We start from the raw sequence: 20,829 nt of genomic DNA on the forward strand, positions 1-20,829 counted from the left end.
TAAAAAAAAAAAGTAAAAAATGTGAAAGAAAAATAAATAAAAGTTAATAAATAATAAATTAAATAATAAAAACAACACTTGTCCTGTTTCCCTGATCAACTCCTTTATAATTAGAAAAAAAATGAAAATATGAAAAAAAAAACTATACTTAATGGGTATCGCCGGTATCGTCACATTATTTTTACCGCACAGTGAATACCGTAAAAAATTTTAATAAAAAACAATGACAGCATTTATTTTTTGGTCATATTGTCTCAAAAAAAATTTAATAAAAAGTGATCAAAAAGTTGCAAGTAACGCAAAATGGTACCAATAGAAACTACAGTTCGTCACGCATAAAACAAGCCATCCCGCAGCAATATCAACTAAAAAATAAAAAAGTTATGGCTGTCAGAAAATGGCGACACTAAAACATGATTTTTTTTAGAAAAGAGTATTTTTATTGTGGGAACGTAGTGAAACGTAAAAAAATGAAATAAATTTGGTGTCGCTGTAATCGTATCGCCCCGCGGAATAAATTTAACATGTTGTTTATACTGCACGGTGAACACTGTAAAAAAAAAAAAAACAAACAAACAAAAAAACGTGCTAGAATGGCTGTTTTTTGGTTTCCTCATCTCCCAAAAAATGTAATAAATAGTGATAAAAAAATCGCATGTACCCCAAAATAGAACCAATAAAAATTACAGCTCGTTCCACAAAAAACGCGCCCTCACACAGCTCCGTCACCGGAAAAATAACACGTTATGACTCAAAACGCAATGATGCAAAATGATGCTAAATGACGGCCCAGACTCCTTTTTAGGTCCAGTAGAATTTCACTAAATATCCACATCGTCATTTGCTGGACCCCGCAGGTGGACCCTGTAGATGCAGCGGAGATGAGGAAACTTTAGGGCCTTGTGCGGCTTATAGGGCTAGTGAAGACGTCAAAGATTAGGCAACACTGGAGCGCAGATATTTTGTATAATACCCAATAACCCGGCCTGTGCATAAAGGCTTGGTTCAAAGCGTACCACACCAATCCATGGATTATTCATTCTCCCCATTATTACATCATCCTATTATGACCTGATGTACTCCGCCCAGCTTACATATACCCTGATGTACTCCGCCCAGCTTACATATGCCCTGATGTACTGCGCCCAGCTTACATATACCCTGATGTACTCCGCCCAGCTTACATATGCCCTGATGTACTCCGCCCAGCTTACATATGCCCTGATGTACTCCGCACAGCTTACATATACCCTGATGTACTCCGCATAGCTTACATATACCCTGATGTACTCCGCCCAGCTCACATATCCCCCCACATTATAAGCTGAAATACCACTAATACACCAAGCAAAATCTGCGCTTCAACTGAGCTTGGCAGTGTACCCAAACGTCAATTTATGACCACATATGGGGAACTACTGTATTCTGTATTCTGTAGAACCCACTTAACAATTTATGGTATGTGTGTCTACGGTGGTACAAGTTGGGCACAACACATTGGGCACTGAAATGGCATATCTGTGGAAATTTTTAATCTGCAACATCTATAGTTTACTCATTTTTGCAAAACACTTGTGAGGTCAAAATGCTCACTACACCCCTAGATCAATTCTTTGAGGGATCTAGTTTCCAAAATGGGGTAATTTTTCTGGAGTACCACTGTACTGGTACTATAGTTCAATGCAACATGGTGTCAAAAAACGAATCTTGTAAAATCTCCACTCCAAATACTAAATGGCGCTCTTTCCCTTTAGAGCGTTGCTGTGTCCAAATAGCAGTTTATGACCACATGTGGGGTATTTCCGTACTCCGGAGAAGTTGCTTTACAAATGTTATGGTGCTTTTTCTCTTTTATTTATTGAGAAAATGAAACATTTTGAACTAATGCTTCGTGTTATTGGAAAATAATGTCATTTTTCATTTTCACTGCCCATTTGTAATAAAATCTATGAGACACCTGTGGGGTCAAAATGCTCACTACACCCTTAGATGAATTCCTCAATGGGTGTAGTTTGCCAAATGGAGTCACTTTTGGGTAGTTTCCACTGTACTGCTACCCAAGGGGATTTGCAAAAGCGACATGGTGCAGAAATCCAGCAAAATCTACTCGCCAAATGGCGCTCCTTCCCTTCTGAGCCCTGTTGTGTATTCATACAGTGGTTTATTACCACATATGGGGTATTGCCGTACTCTGGAAAAGTTGCTTTGCAAATGTTACGGTGCTTTTTCTTCTTTATTTGATGAGAAAATGAAACCTTTTGACCTAAAGCTACATCTTAGTGGAAAAAAATTAAATTTTTAATTTTTACTGCACAATTCTAATGACATCTATGAAAAACCTGTGGCGTCAAACTGCTCACTACACCCCTTGTTGAATTCCTCTAAGGGTGTAGTTTCCCAAATGGAGTCACTTTTGGGGGGTTTCATTTGTTTCGGCACCACAAGACCTCTTCTAACCTGACATGGTGCCTGAAATGTAATTTAAGAAAAGGAGGGTCGAAAAATCCACTAGGTACTCCTTTGCTTCTGGGGCCTTTGTTTCAGTCCAGTAGCGCACTAGGGCCACATGTGGGATATTTCTAAAAACTGTTTTGAATACTTTAAGGGGTGCAGTTTTTAAAATGGGGTGATTTGTGGGGGTTCCTAATATATAAGGCCCTCAAAGCTACTTCAGATCTGAACTGTTCCCTAAAAAAAATAGCCTTTTCAAATTTTCTTGAAAATATGAGAAATTGCTGCTAAAGTTCTAAGCCTTGTAACGTCCTAGAAAAATAAAAGGATGTTCAAAAAACGATGCCAATCTAAAGTAGACATATGGGGGATGTTAACTAGTCACTATTTTGTGCGGTATAACTATGTCTTACAAGCTGATACATTTGAATTTAGAAAAATGCTAATTTTTGCAAATTTTCTCTAAATTTTGGTGGTGTTCACAAATAAATATTGAATTTATCGACCAAATTTTTTCGCTCACATAAAGTACAATATGTCACGAGAAAACAGTCTCAGAATCGCTTGGATAGGTAAAAGCATTCCAGAGTTATCACATAAAGTGACACATGTCAGATTAAAAAAATGAGGCTGTGTCATAAGGTCCAAAAGTGGCTGCGTCCTTAAGGGGTTAAAACAAAGCACACCATTGTTTTTCTTGTGAAATTCTCGATAAGTTTGATGTGTAACATGACCCTCTTCCCATTGAAAAAACTAAAGTTGGATACAAAATGGCTGACTTCAAAATGTCCGCCATGGTCAACACCCAGCTTGAAAAGTTTCCCCCCTCCCATATACTAATGTGCCACAAACAGGAAGTTAATATCACCAATCATTCCCATTTTATTTAGGTGTATCCATATAAATGGCAAACCCTGTATATGTAGTGCTTACACACGTAGCACAGAGAACTGTAACAAAGTTTTTTGTTTTGTTTTTTAACATAAATTCTAAGGGTATGTTCACACGGCTTATTTACGGACGTAATTCGGGCGTTTTTGCCCCGAATTACGTCTGAAAATAGCGCCTCAATAGCGTTGACAAACATCTGCCCATTGAAAGCAATGGGCAGACGTTTGTCTGTTCACACGAGGTGTAATTTACGCGCCGCTGTCAAAAGACGGCGCGTAAATAGATGCCCGCGTCAAAGAAGTGATAAAATGTGTGTGTGTATATATATATATATATACACACACACACACACACACACACCCCAAATGGCAGCGAGACTTTACGCCGCTGAGGAGGCATATGCCATGATCCGCGAGTGGTGAGGAACCACAGTTCTTTCTCTCCAGTGACAGTGAGGAATCTCCTCGTAGTCGCTGGAGGGTTAGTGCCCAGGTTTTGCCTGAAACTGCCGATCTGCCTGAGCCTGGTACAGTCAGCAGTGATTGGTCAACCCCTACCAATTACACCCCCCAAATCCCAGATTTACTGCTGCGGCAGGAATTCACGTACATACAGAAGGGCTGCCTATTGTTGGATTTTTTTCAAATTATTCTTGACAGACAATTTGATCCAGCTCATGGTTGATCAAACCAACATTTACACCCAGCAGTTTATTTCGGAACACCCCAACACCTTTCATATCCAGGCCAATCGGTGGCAACCGATTAATTGTGAAGAAATGCACAAGTATTGGGGGTTAGTCCTCAACATGGGTCTCACTATAAAGCCCGAAGTGAGATCCTACTGGTCCACGGACATTCTCGATCATTGTCCGCTGTACCGCAATACTATGACCAGATCCCGCTTTGAGGCCCTCAATAAATTTCTGCACTTTAGTGACAATTCCCAATGCCCCCCTGAGGATGACCTCAATATCGATAGACTTTTTAAAATTAGGCCCCTCATTAAAAAAAATTCCCAAAATTTTTTTCATCAGTCTACATCCCTCAAAAAGAAATATCCATAGATGAATCCCCGATGCACTACAAGGGCAGGCTGAAGTTTCGCCAATATTTACCAAATAAGCATGCCAGGTACGGGATAAAAATGTATAAGCTGTGTGAATCGGAGACCGGATACACACACACTTTCCAGATTTATGAGGGGAAGGACTGGACAATACAGCCCCCAAATTGTCCCCCCGTCCTGTCCACAACAGGGAACATAGTGTGGGACCTCCTGCACCCACTGCTTGATCAGGTGGACAACTGGTACACAAGTGTTCCCCTGTTCAAATGTCTAAAAGACAAAAAAACAGTGGCATGTGGGACGGTGCGAAAAAAATCAGAGGCCCTCATCAGCCAATCCCTGCAAATTGGCGAAAGCAGGGCATTGCTGCAGGATGGGATCCTGTGTCTGAAATTTAGACAAAAAAGAGGTCTGTATGCTGACATCTATACGTGATGCCAGCTGCACCCCATCCACGATGAAGCATGTGTGAATTCAGGCATATAATAAATTCATGGGGTTGACCTGAATGATCAGATGTTGAAACCATATAGTGCCATGAGAGAGTAAAATCTGGTACAAGAAATTGGCAGTCTACCTTGTCCAGATGGCACTATATAACTCCTTTTTAATTTTTAGAAAAGCTGGCGATCCCGGTACATACTTGGAATACCAAGGGAAAATTTATTTTATTTGGAGACGAGGTGGGGGAGACGTCTGCTGCTCCAAGTAATGTTTGCCGAATTGTTCCTGGGCAGCACCTTCCTAGTGAAGTGCCTGGCACAGGAAAAAAAGGAAGGGCACAAAAAAGGTTCCGTGTCTGCACAAAAAGGGGTATCCGTAAGGATACCACATATCAGTGCGACACTTGCCCATCTAAACCCAGACTGTGCATGAAGGAGTTCTTCTGCATCTACCACACCTCCCTGGATTAAAAATGTTATACTTTTAAAAACCCTCACACCTCCCTTTATCATTCTGGTCTTTTACCCATTTTTAAAATTGGACACTCTAAAAATTATAATAATAATAAAAAATAATAATAACCCTCATTATACCCCTAGATGAATACCTAATACTCTCAAATGTGTATGATCTGCACAATTTTTTCAGGCCTATGCTTGTGGCTAAAAATCATCCAAGTAAAAATAAGGCCTCAAATTCCTTGTGGTGCTTCTTCACTTCCAGGCACTGCTAAGTGTCCAGACAACGTATTTAGACCACTTTGGGGCTATTTATAAACTCAGAAGAAAAATCCCAATAAACATTGAGTTGTCTTCCTGCACTTACATGCTGTTTCTGAAAAAATCTGTCCTATAAATGACGCATTTGCCAAAAATGTAACATTTTATTTTTAATAGCCGATTTCTACTAAATACAGCCCCAAAAAATATGGGGTCAAAAGTGATCACACACACCTAGATCAATTCTTTGAGGGGTGCAGTTTCCAAAATATATTTATTGCTCAGGTTCTGCAGTTTTTAGAAATATGCCACATGTAGCCCTAGTGTGCTTATGGACTGAAGCACAGGCCTCAGAAGCAAATGAGCACCTAGAGAATTTTGGGCCTCCTTTAAATTAGAATATATTTTAGATACCATGTTAGATATGTAGGGCTCTTGCGGTGCCAAAACAGTGGAAATCCCCCCCTCCCCAAAGGTGACCCCATTTAGGAAACTACACCCCTTAAGGAAATTATCTAGGGGTATAGTGACCATTTTGGTTTATTGCAGAAATTATTGAAGTAGGCCGTGAAAATGAAAATCTGCATTCTTTCAAAGAAAATGTAGGTTTAGCTGATTTTTTTTATTTTTTTTTCTCATTTCCACAAGGACTAAATTAGAAAAAGCACCACAACATTTATGAAGCAATTTTTCCAGAGTAAAACAATACCCCACATGTGGTCATAAACGGCTGTTTGGACACACGGCAGGGCTTAGAAGGGTAAGAGTGCCATTTGGCTTTTGGAGCTCAAATTTAGCAGAAATGGTTTGTGGAGGCCATGTCGCATTTGCAAAGCACCTGAAGGACCAAAACGGAGAAAATGTTCGAAAAGTGACTCCATTTATGAAACTTCGCCCCCTAAAGAATTAATCTAGGGGTGTAGTGAGCATTTTGACCCCACAGGTGTTTCATAGATTTTATTAGAATTGGGCAGTGAAAATATTCAATAAGACATAGCTTTAGCTCAGAATTTTTGATTTTCTCAACAAATCAAGGAAAAAAACCCCACACCATTTGTAAAGCAATTTCTCCCGAGTACAGCATTACCCCATATGTGGTTATAAACGGCTGTTTGGGCACACAGTAGGGCTGAGAAGAGGAGTGCCATTTGGTTTTAGATTTTGCAGGATTGGTTTCTGGTCGCATTTGCAAAGCTCCTGTGGGGCCAGAACAGTGGAAACCCCCTGGAAGTGACCCCTTTTTGGAAACTACACCCCACAAGGTATTTTTCTAGGGGTGTAGTGAGCATGTTAACCCCACAGGTATTTTGCAGAAATTAGTTTGCACTCGATGTTCCAGAGTGAAAATGTTTTGTTTTTTCCATAGATATGACAACATAACAAGACAGCTCTCTAATTATTATGCTGTGTTTCCCGGTTTTAGAAACACCCTACATTGGCCCTAATCTCGTGCCTGAGCATTCGACCAGGCTCAGGAGTGAAAGAGTACCATGCGAAATTGAGGCCTAATTTGACGATTTACAAATGATTGGTTCACAATTGCAGAGGCTCTGATGTGAAATAATAAAAGAAACCCCAGAGAAGTGACCCCATTTTGGAAACTACACCCCTCAAGGCATTTATTAAGGGGTGTAGTGAACATGTTCACCCACATCTCTTTTCCATAAATCATTGCGCTGCATATGGTGCAAAGTTAGGCCCCATGCACACGACCATAAAACCGCAGATCGTAACGTTGTCCGCGGTTTTACTGACCCATTCAGTTCTATTGGCCGTGGACACCTTTCTGTGCCGGGAATTATAGAGCATGTCTATTTTTTGTGTTTCAGGGGCCATGCTCCCATACTTTGTATGGGAGCATGGCCCCAAAATGCGTGGGCCGTCAGCAGATGGCCATGCCCACAACCGTGGGCCGCGATTACGGGCACGGTCGTGTACATGGGGCCTAAAAATGAAAATGTTTTCCCTAGATATGCCATTTCAGTGGCAAATATGTCGTGCCCAGCTTGTGCCACTGGACACACGCCAAAAGTTGTTAAAGGGATTGTCCTATGTATGGCGATGCTATATATGTGGAAGTAAACCGCTGTGGATTTTGCTTGGTGGTAGTTTTGTTTGGAATCCTGGCAGATTACATCAGGGGCATAGACAGGTAGTATAATAATGGGGTAAAAAAATAAAAATAAATAATCCACAGATGTGTGTTACGCTATCAAGCAATCCTTTATGCACAGGCCGATGTCGCAATGATAAATGGTGTCCTTACTTTTTCCCCTTTTGATTCACACTGCACACATTTGCAGTTTGGGGAATTTTGCTGGTAATGTGTTGTCCTGGTATAATATGGGCACCCTGGCTTCCAGCAGATATGTTTGGGCCCTACCCTTTTTGGTTCCCTAATTTTAGGGCCTTGATAAATCGCAGCTTGAAACAGGAGAAATGTTCCCCTCGGGCCTGCACAACTGCATATTTTTTCTTTCCTGACTTATTGGAGGCTTAAAGAGGCTCTGTCACCAGATTTTGCAACCCCTATCTGCTATTGCAGCAGATAGGCGCTGCAATGTAGATTACAGTAACGTTTTTATTTTAAAAAAACGAGCATTTTTGGCCAAGTTATGACCATTTTTGTATTTATGCAAATGAGGCTTGCAAAAGTCCAACTGGGCGTGTATTATGTGCGTACATCGGGGCGTTTTTACTTCTTTTACTAGCTGGGCGTTAGGAATGGGAGTGTATGATGCTGACGAATCAGCATCATCCACTTCTCTTCAGAACGCCCAGCTTCTGGCAGTGCAGACACACAGCGTGTTCTCGAGAGATCACGCTGTGACGTCACTCACTTCCTGCCCCAGGTCCTGCATCGTGTCGGCCACATCGGCACCAGAGGCTACAGTTGATTCTGCAGCAGCATCAGCGTTTGCAGGTAAGTAGCTACATCGACTTACCTGCAAACGCCGATGCTGCTGCAGAATCAACTGTAGCCTCTGGTGCCGATGTGGCCGACACGATGCAGGACCTGGGGCAGGAAGTGAGTGATGTCACAGCGTGATCTCTCGAGAACACGCTGTGTGTCTGCACTGCCAGAAGCTGGGCGTTCTCAAGAGAAGTGGTTGACACTTCTCGTCAGAACGCCCAGCTAGTAAAAAGTAAACACGCCCAGATGTAACACACATAATACACGCCCAGTTGGACTTTAGCAAGCCTCATTTGCATAAATACAAAAATGGTCATAACTTGGCCAAAAATGCTCGTTTTTAAAAAATAAAAATGTTACTCTTATCTCCATTGCAGCGCCGATCTGCTGCAATAGCAGATAGGGGTTGCAAAATCTGGTGACAGAGCCTCTTTAACAAATTTTTTTTTTTTCTCATAGACTTAGTGGTATGATGGTTGTTTTTTCGGGACAAGTTGTAGTTGTTAATGGTACTATTTTGGGATACGTTTAACTTTGTTTTGATCACTTTTTATCCTATTCTGGCATAGTTATTTAGTTTGTTTTATACAGCGTTCGCCATGCGTTATAAATTACATGTTAAGGCCTCATGCACACGACCGTAGCCATGTGCACAGCCGTGATTTTCGGGTCGGCCAGCAGAGGACTGTCAGCTGCGAGCTGACCGCAAATCGCGGGCCATGCACATGGCCGCGGCTATTATTTTCAATGAGCCTGGACCACAGAACACGACCATATTAAGGCATGTCTGTTCTTTCTGCGGTCCGGGCTCCTGGGCCATGCACGGACCGTGAAAACCGCCGTGGATTTTCGGGGGAATTGCGGCCGCAAAAGCACGTTCGTGTGCATGGGGCCTAACTCTACTCTGCTGGTCAGTACGATTCCGGCAATGCTAAATTTTAAAGCACTTTTATGTTTTACAACTTTTTGCACAATAAAATTACTTTTGTAAGAGGAATGTATTTATTCTGTCGCCATGTTGTGAGAACCATAACTTTTAAACATTTTAGTCGATGGAGCTGTATGAGGGCTTGTTTTTTGCAAGACCAGCTTTAGTTTTTATAGGTACTGTTTTTGGATACATGCAACTTTTTGCTCACTTTTTACTTACATTTTTGTAGGGCAAAGTGACCAAAAAACAGAAATTCTGGCATTGTTTTTATCATTTTTTTTTTTTTTAAATGGCGTTCACCGTGTGGAATAAATAACATAATAATTTTCTAGTTCGGGCCGTTACGGTCGCGGCGATACCAATTATGTATGGTTTATCTTTTTCCAATAATAAAGGACTTGATAAGGGAAAAAAGGCTATAGTGTTTTATTTTATAACTTGAAACTTTTTATTATTTTTGACAACTTTTTTTTTTTTACACTTTTCTTTAGTCCCACTAGGGGACTTGAAGGTCCAACTGTCAGAATTTTTTTTTCTAATACATTGCACTACATAGGTAGTGCAATCTATTAGATTTGTCAGTCATTCACTGACAGCAAGCTGATTACGTTTCGCCTCCAGGCAGGGCATAACCGGCTTCCGTAATGGCAGAGCAGGAGGCCATTGTTAGGCCTCTTGTAGCCATAGCAGCAGTTGGCAGCCCTGCGATTACAGGGCAGAGCTGCCAATCTGCTGCCAACCACTAAAATGCAGCGATCACTAAAGCTAGCACCGTTTCCTGCCGTTTTCAGGTGAATTTCCACTGTAAGATACAGCTGACATCCACCGCTAATGACGCCGACTGAGCTCCTGAGCCGGCGTCATCTTGCCGACGGCTACGGAATTAGGCCTGTACTGGGCAGACCAGGAGGCCACTATTGCCTCCGGTTGCCATTGCAGCCACCGGCACCCCGTCAATTTCACTGCTGGGTTGCCGATGAGCTGCAGACACCTTAAATGCAGCGATCACTTTTGACCGCTGTATTTAAGGGGTTAGTAGCGGGAATTGAGGCTAACTTCGGTCCCCGTAATTACAATATGGTGTCAGCTGTAAGATACAGCTGACATCCAAGGATGATGGCACCGACTCGGCTTCTGAGTCGGTGCTATCCATTTGTAATACGACAAGTATACGACAATTTGCGGGGAAGCACTGGCTTTCCATGACGTATACTTACTACAAATGTCAGGAAGGGATTAAAATAAACAGGAAAAAAAAAATCAAAGCATGTCGTTTTTTTTCTTTCGCCCTGACACAAACAAACAAAATGTGATATAAAAACAAAGCCCTTTGTTTCACAGAAAAAAACAACTATTATATCTTTAAACTTGCATGTGCTTAAAAAAAAAAAGTTAAACTATACCTAGTCATTAATGGGAAAATGGCCTGGTCTAGAACTGGTTAACCTGGATATGGGCATGAATACTCCAGTTTTATATGAAGGCTAGTTGAATGATTTGCATTGAACTGAATAGGTAACAAAATTAATTAAAAGATTTTCAATCAGTAATGTTTCATTTTGTAATATTTTTCAGCTTTCCAACAATCTTGGGAAAGTAATCAGTGTGAGTATGGAACGTACATTTATCTATGAATTGGCAATACTTAGCCAAGATAAGCTTGCATCTTACTCAGGTTGGGAGAACATTCGGAAGCAGCACAAAGATTTTTGGGTATTCTCCATTATTAAAGGACATTTCCCAGTGCACTCCTCTAAATGGATGAAGCCGCTTCTTCCATCTGGTTAAATAAAAACAAAAAAAAAACAACTATTTGGTAGAATATGATAGAGGCGAGGTACCATATGAGATTAGTACTTAATGGGAACAAACTAATCTTGTCGTCTTTATATCCGAACATTATTACATATTGCTTCTGAATGATTTCTAGACTATATTCAGAAGTGTAAGGGCCAGTTCACACTGAGTTATTTGACACGGTTTTTGACGCGGGAACCGCCTCGGACAACGCGCCAAAAAATGGCTGAAAATGCCTCCCATTGATTTCAATGGGAGGCGGAGGCATTTTTCCCGCGAGCGGAAAAACCTGTTCGCAGGAAAAAGAAGGGACATGCTCTATCTTCGAGCATTTACGCCTCTGACCTCCCATTGCCATCAACGGGAGGCAGAGAGACTTTTTTGCCCGCTCAATGACCGCAGGCAAAAATTGGCGTGCAGGCAAAGCAAAATCTGCGGCTATGTTCACACGGGGTATTTTGCCGAGTTTTTTGACGCGGAAACCGCGTCGCAAAACTCGGCAAAAACGGCCCGAGAACGCCTCCCATTGATTTCAATGGGAGGCGTCGGCATCTTTTTCCCGCGAGCAGTAAAACTGCCTCGCGGAAAAAGAAGCGACATGCCCTATCTTCGGGTGCTTCCGCCTCTGACCTCCCATTGACTTCAATGGGAGGCAGGAGAAAGCGTATTTCTCGCAGTTTTATGCCCGCGGCGCTCAATGGCCGCGGGCGAAAAACGGCGCGATAATTGCTGCGAAAATCGGCGTGCAGGGAGAGGAATATCTGCCTCAAAGTTCCAAACGGAATTTTGAGGCAGATATTTCTCCCCCAAAATACTCCGTGTGAACATAGCCTCAAAATTCCAAACGGAATTTTGAGGCAGATTTTCTGCCTGAAAAAAACTCAGTGTGAAACCAGCCTTTGAAAGACAATTACCGTATCATTTGTTTAATTAGAATGTCAACACATAATATTTGATTCCCCCTGGGGATTTTGTTGTCTTGATAGCAAGGTAGTAATGATGTGTTTATATGGAGTCCGTATAATAACCCTGTGCTTGTTATCTACTTCCTCTTGATTTTTAAGAAAGGGGGAGGTTTTTTTTTGTTTTTCATACTAGGTCAAGAAATTGGAAGATGTGGAATTGATGTTTTTGAAAGGCATTTTTCTTTTTTAATAAATCAGTATTTTATTTTTTTTTATACCCAAGAAGACTTTATCACCATCTGTGAAGCAAACTAGGTTTACCCTTCTGTGATTATGTATTTTTTCCAGTTTTTTAAAAAAAAATTATTTATTTATTTTTTTAGTTTGCTTTAACTTTTAACAAGCCTTTTTCCTCTACGGACTGTCCTGTGTTGCCTATACCTAACTGGTTATTCAAGATCAAGTCCAAATCCATTCCTTCACCCCGCTGCCATTCTTACTCCCACAATTTAACTGTTGGATTCATGGTTGATTCGACCTACAGGAGAAAAGTCTTGCAGCTGGTTGTGTACTGAGACCTACATATGTGCTTTGGTGAGTGTTCTCTAGCTAAAGGTTATTATGGATACACCTGCAAAAAAAATCAAGCCTTAGGATATTCCACTTTTCCATGTATTCATATTACATGTTTATTATCTTAAATAAATTTGTAATGGTCAGACAGGATCTTTACAGTTCATGGAAAGCTCTGCTCAACCATTAAAAATAATAACATTAAAAAAAAAAAAGTAACGTATTTTTCGGACTATAAGACGCAGTTTTTAGCAGGAATAAATCTTGCTAAAAAGTCCCTGCGTCTTATAGTCGGCAGTCAAGGGCCCCGAGCCCCCTGACCGCTCTTTACTTAACCCCTTCCCGACCCGTGATGTGCCAGCACATCATCGAGCGGGGAGGGGATGATGTATGGAGCGGGCTCATGCGCAGAGCCTGCTCCATACACTGCAGGTGTCAGCTTCACTAACGGCTAGGAACAGTGATGGTGCTTTTCCTGGCCGTTTAACTAGTTAAATCCCGCAGTTAATAGCGACTGCAGCATTTATAGTGGTTCTCCCATGAAGGACATTTATGACATATCCACAGGATATGTCATAAATGTCAGATAGATGCGAGTCCCACCTCTGGGACCCGCACCTATCTCTAGAACAGGGCCACCTCAACCCCGTTCTATCTTACCCAGCTCCGCTGTCTTCTGGCCACTTCCTGCTTACATGGCAGAGTTACGCAAACAGCTGGTACAATACACTGCAATACATGGATGAGTTACGGAAACAGCGTAACTCGCTGAGCTACGCAGTTTCCGTAACTCCCATAGAACTGAATAGTAGTTACGGAAACAGCGTAGCATGCTACGCTGCTTCTGCAACTGCCATTTACTACTATGGGAGTTACGGAAGCAGCGTAGCTCAGCGAGTTACGCTGTTTCCGTAACTCATCCATGTATTGCAGTGTATTGTACCAGTGATCTAATGATCGCTGGTTCAAGTCCCCTAGGGGAACTAATAAAATGTGTAAAAAAAAAGTTAAATAAATTTTCAGGCGTGTAAAAAAAAAATTTAAGTTAAAAAAACAAAAACATTTCCCATTTTCCCCAAGCACAATGTAAAAATCAGAAAAATTGGTATCGCTGCATCTGTAAAAGTCAGAAACTTTTACAATATAGCATTATTTGACTCACAGTGAAAGGTGTAAAAAGAAAAAAAATGAAAACCCCAGAATCGTTGTCTTTTGGTCACGATAGCGCTAAAAAGAATGAAATAAAAAGTGATAAAAAAATCGTATGTACCAAAAAAATGGTGGTAATAAAAACTACAGCTCGTCCCGCAAAAAATAAGCCCTCACACCGCTCAAATGATGGAAAAATATAATTTATGGCTTTTAGATTGTGGTGAAACTGAACAATTTTTTTTTTTTTAACCAATAGTTAAATAGAAGTAAAATAGGAAATGTTTTCCTATTTTCTGATGTCTAAAACCTGGGTGCGTCCTATAGTCATGTGCGTCTTATAGTCCGAAAAATACGGTAATCTATAAGGTTTTATATTTCAGTATCAACATCAGGATCTACTAAAAAAAAAAAGTGTTTCATGATAGTAAATTAATAGTGTGTATCACTATTGTTTTCTCTCCCTGTCAACCATGTTAAATGGTAGTTAGACAGAAAGAGTTAAATTTTTTTAGTGAACACTTGTAGGTAACAGATCAACAATAGATAACAGTATTGCAATTTGTTCCCTTTTCTTACCCTTCATCCCATCAGTATGTGCAATACGTAGTCTGAAATTTAGGTATGGCTTTATAGTCCGGTGCATCAGGCGTGTTTACTCAAAGAAAAACACCACCTTTTTCCTTCTATTACTGTAGGCGATTGTTGGGGAACTGAATATTTATGTAGATCTGTGAAAATCGATATCCAGCAGGATTACCAGACTTGTGTGAACTCCGGAGATGACTGACAAAGGAAATGACTGCTATTTCTTTTTCTACTCCACCTGCACTAAGGTAACATTCAGAACTTCAAATAGTCATTCAAACAGCTAGCTATGTAACATTATTATAAATAAAGGTAGTGAAATTCCAGTCATGATTTTGTAAAATTATTTGTTGGACCAACACCACTGCACTGATTTTTCAACACGACCAGAACTGGTTTGATGTTTTCAGAGGAAAATATATAATTTCTGCATAACAATGAAAAATTATGCTCTGTTAAATTCAAGAGATTATATGTGCCAGTATTTGGGAAAGGCAGTAGTTAAATATTCCTAGAACTGTGCACTATGGAAACCGCATTGAGGACATGGCTGATCTACTGGGACAAACAGAGTTTTCTTTATATATTTATCAGTCTGAATTGTAATATGAGACAAGTGGGATCAAAGGAGAGAATGGAATATATATATTTTTTATTTATTATTTTTTTTGTGTGCATTTTCTGTGTAGTGTACCTTTAACCCTTTCCTGCATTATCACGTACATTTAAGTCATGGGAAGGATCTCCTTTCCGCGTCCACCATTACATGCGTGTACATCGGATCACTGCGATCAGTAGCAACTGCAGCTTTTAAGTTGTTTGACAGAAAAAGGGAGCTATTGCAATCGCTGTGGCCTAACAAAGTCCCATAGGCCTGCCATGGCTGTATGCCTATTGGGGTATGTGCACACGATCAGAGTCTTTTACGGCTGAAATGACAGACTGTTTTCAGGAGAAAACAACTGCCTCGTTTCAGCCGTAATTCCTCCTCACATTTTGCGAGGCTTGTCTGACAGCCGTAAATTTTGAGCTGCTCTTCATTGAGTTCAATGAAGTTCGGCTCAAATTACGTCTGAAAGAAGTGTCCTGCGCTTCTCTTGGCGAGGCTGTATTTTTACGCGTCGTCGTTTGACAGCTGTCAAACGACGACGCGTAAATGACAGGTTGTCTGCACAGTACGTCGGCAAACCCATTCAAATGAATGGGCAGATGTTTGCCGACGTATTGTAGCCCTATTTTCAGACGTAAAACGAGGCATAATACGCCTCGTTTACGTTTGAAAATAGGTCGTGTGAACCCAGCCTTAGGCTGTTCCAGAGACACAGCTTAATAGATTGCTTGTCCGTTTTACACTAACAGGCAGTAATGCTTTGGTATACTGAGCATACCAAAACATTATTTTAGTGATCAGACGCTCGCATTTTGAAGTCCCTATTGGGACGAAAAAAACGAAAAAATTATAGGGGTTGTATCAGAATCGACAATTATCACCTATTCACAGGATCACTGGGACCCTCCCCCCTCCTTTTGTGAGGAGAAGCTTGAATTGAGTGGTGGTCGAGCATGTGCCAACTTCCCCTTTCAATGTCTAGAAGACTGACGAAAACAGCCAAGAACTGTACTGGGCTGTTTTTGTCATTCCATAGACTTTGAGTAGTCTTCCTGACTGCGGTTGAGCATTGAGAAGGAACAGAGGTTTCGGGGCCCCATTCTTGCGATCGGCAGGGAACCCAGCGGTGGGAGCAGGACATAAAAAAAACCAAAAACATCTGGCGCTTTGGAGGTGCCGTTATTTATTTAACAAAAAGTAGGCCAAAATGGAAAAGATGTGTGAAAAACGAAGGCTGTATTCACACGATTGTTAAAAATGGGCGTGTGACAACCGCTATTTTTTTCGGCCGTTTTTGAAACGGTGACATTCTATGGGTGTATTTACACTGCAGTGTCTTAACAGCCTGTGAATACCACCAAAAAAAAACAGAACGCACAGCCTATAGAAGTCAATGTATCCGTTTTTAATGGCCCTTTTTCAGAAAGCATTCTTGTGACGTCTGTAAAAAACTGATCCCGGCCCTCACAAGGTGACTCCCCGGGCACAGAGCTACTTTAAGCACTGAGCCCGGGTATGCCCCTGACGTCACTGTCCATATATGGAAAGAGACGTCAGGGGCTTTCAACTATAGAGTTCCTGGCCAGAGCATCGCAAGAGCTCTGGCCTGGGACTTCTGTCTTGGGAAAACCGTTGACATCGGGGGCTTTGTAATATGAGAATCCCCGGCCAGAGCATAAGCAACACTCTGATCGGGGATTCTGCTTTTGGAGCGTGCCCCTGACATTACTGTCCATGTATGGACAGTGACGTGAGGGGCTTTGAGATGGCGGAATCCACAGCTGGGGCGTCGGCGATGCTCTGGCCGGGTGGCACTAGCTATTCTATATCTACAGGGGACAATGTGGTTCTATCTATATGGGCGCTGTGGCACTACCTGCATGGGCAATGTAGCACTAACTACGGCGGAATTGCTGCGAACCCACCACAATAAAACGCAACAACTGCTATTTGTTTCAGGTTTTTCCTCCCCATTGAACTCAATGGGGAAAGCCCGCAGCAAATAAGCAGCGTTTATGCGAATACAATTGACGTGCTGCAGAATAAAATTCCGCACCACAGGCTTATTTCTGAATGTTTTTTTTCTGCTCAGTATTTACGCATCGTGTGGATGAGATTTGTTTTATCTCATCAACTTTGCTGCTGCTGTATTTGGTGCGGATTTTCCAAAACAAATTCCGTTGCTGAAAATCTGCAGTATTTGCGCAACGTGTGAACTCGACCTTGCTGCTTCCATAGGAATTAAGAGGGTAAGTAGCAGCCAGGTGCTGCTAATCGAATGCCCTTGATTAATTGATAATCAGCAAGTGTGACCACCTCTATAAAAAGCAGAAGTAGTTTTGGTGGTTTGCTGGTCTGGAACATTCAGGCGTGTGTTAACGCCATCCCAAAGGGGAAAGACCTTAGCAATGATCTTAGAGAAGTAATTGTTGCTACCTATCAATCTTGAAAAAAAACGTGAAGTCCATCCTTCTGCAGTGAGATTATTCCCAAGTGGGAAAACATTCAAGACAGCTGACAATCTGCCCAGGAGTGGAAGTCCCAGAAACGTTACCTGGAGGTCAATTGCCAAAAATCCTTGAGCTACATCTCAGTTAGCATGTTAAATGTTCAAGTTCATGACCGTACAATTAGAAAAAGGCTGAGCAAGTATGGCTTCTTTGGAAAGGTTGCCACTTCTTTCTAAAAAGAACATGGCAGCACGGCTTCAGTTCCAAAAGTTGTATCAGAAGAAACCGCAAGACTTCTGGAACAATGTCCTTTGGACAAACTAGACCAATGGTGGAGATGTTTGGCAATAATGCCCAGTGCCGCCTAATAGTGTCATATATTCCAACTGTCAGTGTGACGGCACAGTCACTCTGACAGTAAGTCAAGTGAAGACCAGCCAGAGGCTGGTCCTCATAGGCTTTCATACATGGCAGACCCAGAGGCCGTGTGAATTTGTGAATTTAATTATTTTGTTTTCGGCGCTCGTTCCAATGCTGTTTCCATGGCAAAATCCATCGTAAAGAAAAACTTCATGTGAACTGGAAATAAGAGCGCTGTGTATGAACGAATGTCCACAAACCTGCTGCAAAGGAGTGGGCCAAAATCCTTCCAGAACAATGTAAGAGACTGATAGTCACACAGAAAACGATTACTTGAAGTTATTGCTGCTAAAGGTGCTTCTACAAGCTATAGATTCATGGGGTGTACCTAGTATTTTTTTCTAATTAATGGCACGGTATAAATTGTCACGTGGTGTTGTCATCTGAGGTAGTATTTACCTAATTTTAAGACATTCTAATGGCCAGATTTTTTTTATGTCGTGATACGTAAAACCAGCTTTTCTCATGACTGTATGACTACATCATCCAAAAAAATACAGACGTTATGGCTCTTGAATTGCAATGACACCGCCAATAAAAAAAAGTTTTTTTTTAATAAAAGTTAATTGACAAATTTTATATATTTTTTTTACAGGTAAATTTTTATTAAAGAGCAACTCCTATGAAATTTTTTATTTCTTTTCTGGATTTTAAAGGGCAAAGAAATGTGAAGTCAGAATGTGAGCCTCAAAGACTTACATAGAGAAACTGGCTTCTGGTCCACACGTAAGATTCTGTGTAAATTGGCGAGTCGGTTTACAGATCATGTGACCACTCAAACGCCATCGCTGCATTTAAGGTGTTTGCAGCTCAACAGATCCCGGCAATGAAATTGCCAGGGTTCCGGTGGCTGCAGTGGCAACCGGAGGTGTCTAATACTGGCCTCCCCGTCTGCCTAGCATGGAAGCCCATCAGGACCCGCCCGGCGGCGGAGCCTGATCGGCCTCCGTAGCCACCGGCAAGATGGCGCCGGCTCAGGAGCTGATCCGGCGTCATTATCGGTGGAAAATCGGCTGTATGTTACAGCTGACATCCACCTGTAACGGCTAGCTAGCTCCGATTCCTGCCATTAACCCCTTCGATGCATCGATCGAAAGCAATCGCTGCATCGATCGAAAGCAATCGCTGCATCTTAGCTGTTGCTAGCAGATCGCCAACCCTGAGAGGCAATCGGGACTGTCGACTGCTGCTATGGCAACAGGATACACAATGGCCTCCTGCTCTGCCATTACGGAAGCCGATTAGGCCCCGCCGGGAGGCGAAGCCTAATCGGCTTTGCTGTCAGTGAATAACTGACAGATCTAATACATTGCACTACGTAGGTAGCGCAATGTATTAGAGAGAAAAAAAAATCTGACAGTTGGACCTTCAAGTCCCCTAGTGGGACTTTAAAAAAAGTGAAAAAAATAAAAGTTTGAAAACATAATAAAAGTTTCAAGTAATAAAATAAAACAAAATCGCTGTGTTCCCTTATCAAGCCCTTTATTATTGAAAAAGAAATAATAAACCATATGTATTTGGTATCCCCGTGACCATAATGGCCTGAGCTATAAAAATATTATATTTATTGCACGCGGTGAACAGCGTAAAAAAAACAAAACGTAAAAAACTATACCAGTTTGTTTTTTGGTCACTTTGCCCTACAAATATTGGAATAAAAAGTGATCAAAAATCGTACCTATTAAAACTATAGCTCGTCTCGCAAAAAACAAGCCCTCATACAGGTCCGTCGACAAAACGGTTAAAGAGGCTCTGTCACCAGATTTTGCAACCCCTATCTGCTATTGCAGCAGATCGGCGCTGCAATGTAGATTACAGTAACGTTTTTATTTTTAAAAAACGAGCATTTTTGGCCAAGTTATGGCCATTTTTGTATTTATGCAAATGAGGCTTGCAAAAGTACAACTGGGCGTGTTGAAAAGTAAAAGTACAACTGGGCGTGTATTATGTGCGTACATCGGGGCGTGTTTACTACTTTTACTAGCTGGGCGTTCTGACGAGAAGTATCATCCACTTCTCTTCAGAACGCCCAGCTTCTGGCAGTGCAGATCTGTGACGTCACTCACAGGTCCTGCATCGTGTCGGCCACATCGGCACCAGAGGCTACAGTTGATTCTGCAGCAGCATCAGCGTTTGCAGGTAAGTAGCTACATCGATTTACCTGCAAACGCCGATGCTGCTGCAGAATCATCTGTAGCCTCTGGTGCCGATGTGTCCTCGCTCGTCCGACACGATGCAGGACCTTTGAGTGACGTCACAGCGTGATCTCTCGAACACGCTGTGTCTGCACTGCCAGAAGCTGGGCGTTCTGAAGAGAAGTGGATGATACTTCTATACACAACGCCCAGCTAGTAAAAGTAGTAAAAACGCCCCGATGTACGCACATAATACACGCCCAGTTGGACTTTTACTTTAAACACGCCCAGTTGTACTTTTGCAAGCCTCATTTGCATAAATACAAAAATGGTCATAACTTGGCCAAAAATGCTCGTTTTTTAAAAATAAAAACGTTACTGTAATCTACATTGCAGCGCCTATCTGCTGCAATAGCAGATAGGGGTTGCAAAATCTGGTGACAGAGCCTCTTTAAAAAGTTATGGTTCTCACAACTTGGCGACAAAAAATACATTCTTTTTACAAAAGTAATTTTATTGTGCAAAACGCTGTAAAACATAAAGTGCTATAAAATATGTATCACCAGAATCCGACTGACCCGCAGAATAAAGGTAACATGTAGTTTATAACGCGTGGTGAACGCTGTATAAAAAAAACTAAAAAAGAACTATGCCAGAATTGCGTTTTTTTTTTGTTACCTGGCCTCCCAAAAAATAGGATAAAAGGTGATCAAAAAGTCGCACGTACCCCAAAATGGTAACAATAATAACTACAGCTTGTCCCGCAAAAAAAAAAAAAAAAAGC

The 20,829-nt window shown here is 41.5% G+C and overlaps 1 protein-coding gene across 9 annotated transcripts in view; it reads left to right on the forward strand.

The window, feature by feature from the left end:
- Positions 1–20,829, forward strand: part of ZC3H11A (zinc finger CCCH-type containing 11A) — a 212,637-nt gene that overhangs the window by 17,074 nt on the left and 174,734 nt on the right. For 2 of the 9 annotated variants that reach the window (XM_075853611.1, XM_075853614.1), the window contains exons 2-3: positions 10,994–12,714; positions 14,541–14,678. In XM_075853611.1, the coding sequence (XP_075709726.1) occupies positions 14,625–14,678 (54 nt within the window). In that variant the 5' untranslated portion in view covers positions 10,994–12,714; positions 14,541–14,624. Of the gene's footprint in view, positions 1–10,993; positions 12,715–14,540; positions 14,679–18,083; positions 18,150–20,829 lie in introns of those variants that run through there. The other 7 variants (XM_075853604.1, XM_075853605.1, XM_075853606.1 and 4 more) reach the window with 7 other exon arrangements.

This window comes from Rhinoderma darwinii, chromosome 2, assembly GCF_050947455.1.
Source record: "Rhinoderma darwinii isolate aRhiDar2 chromosome 2, aRhiDar2.hap1, whole genome shotgun sequence".
NCBI lineage: Eukaryota > Metazoa > Chordata > Amphibia > Anura > Rhinodermatidae > Rhinoderma > Rhinoderma darwinii.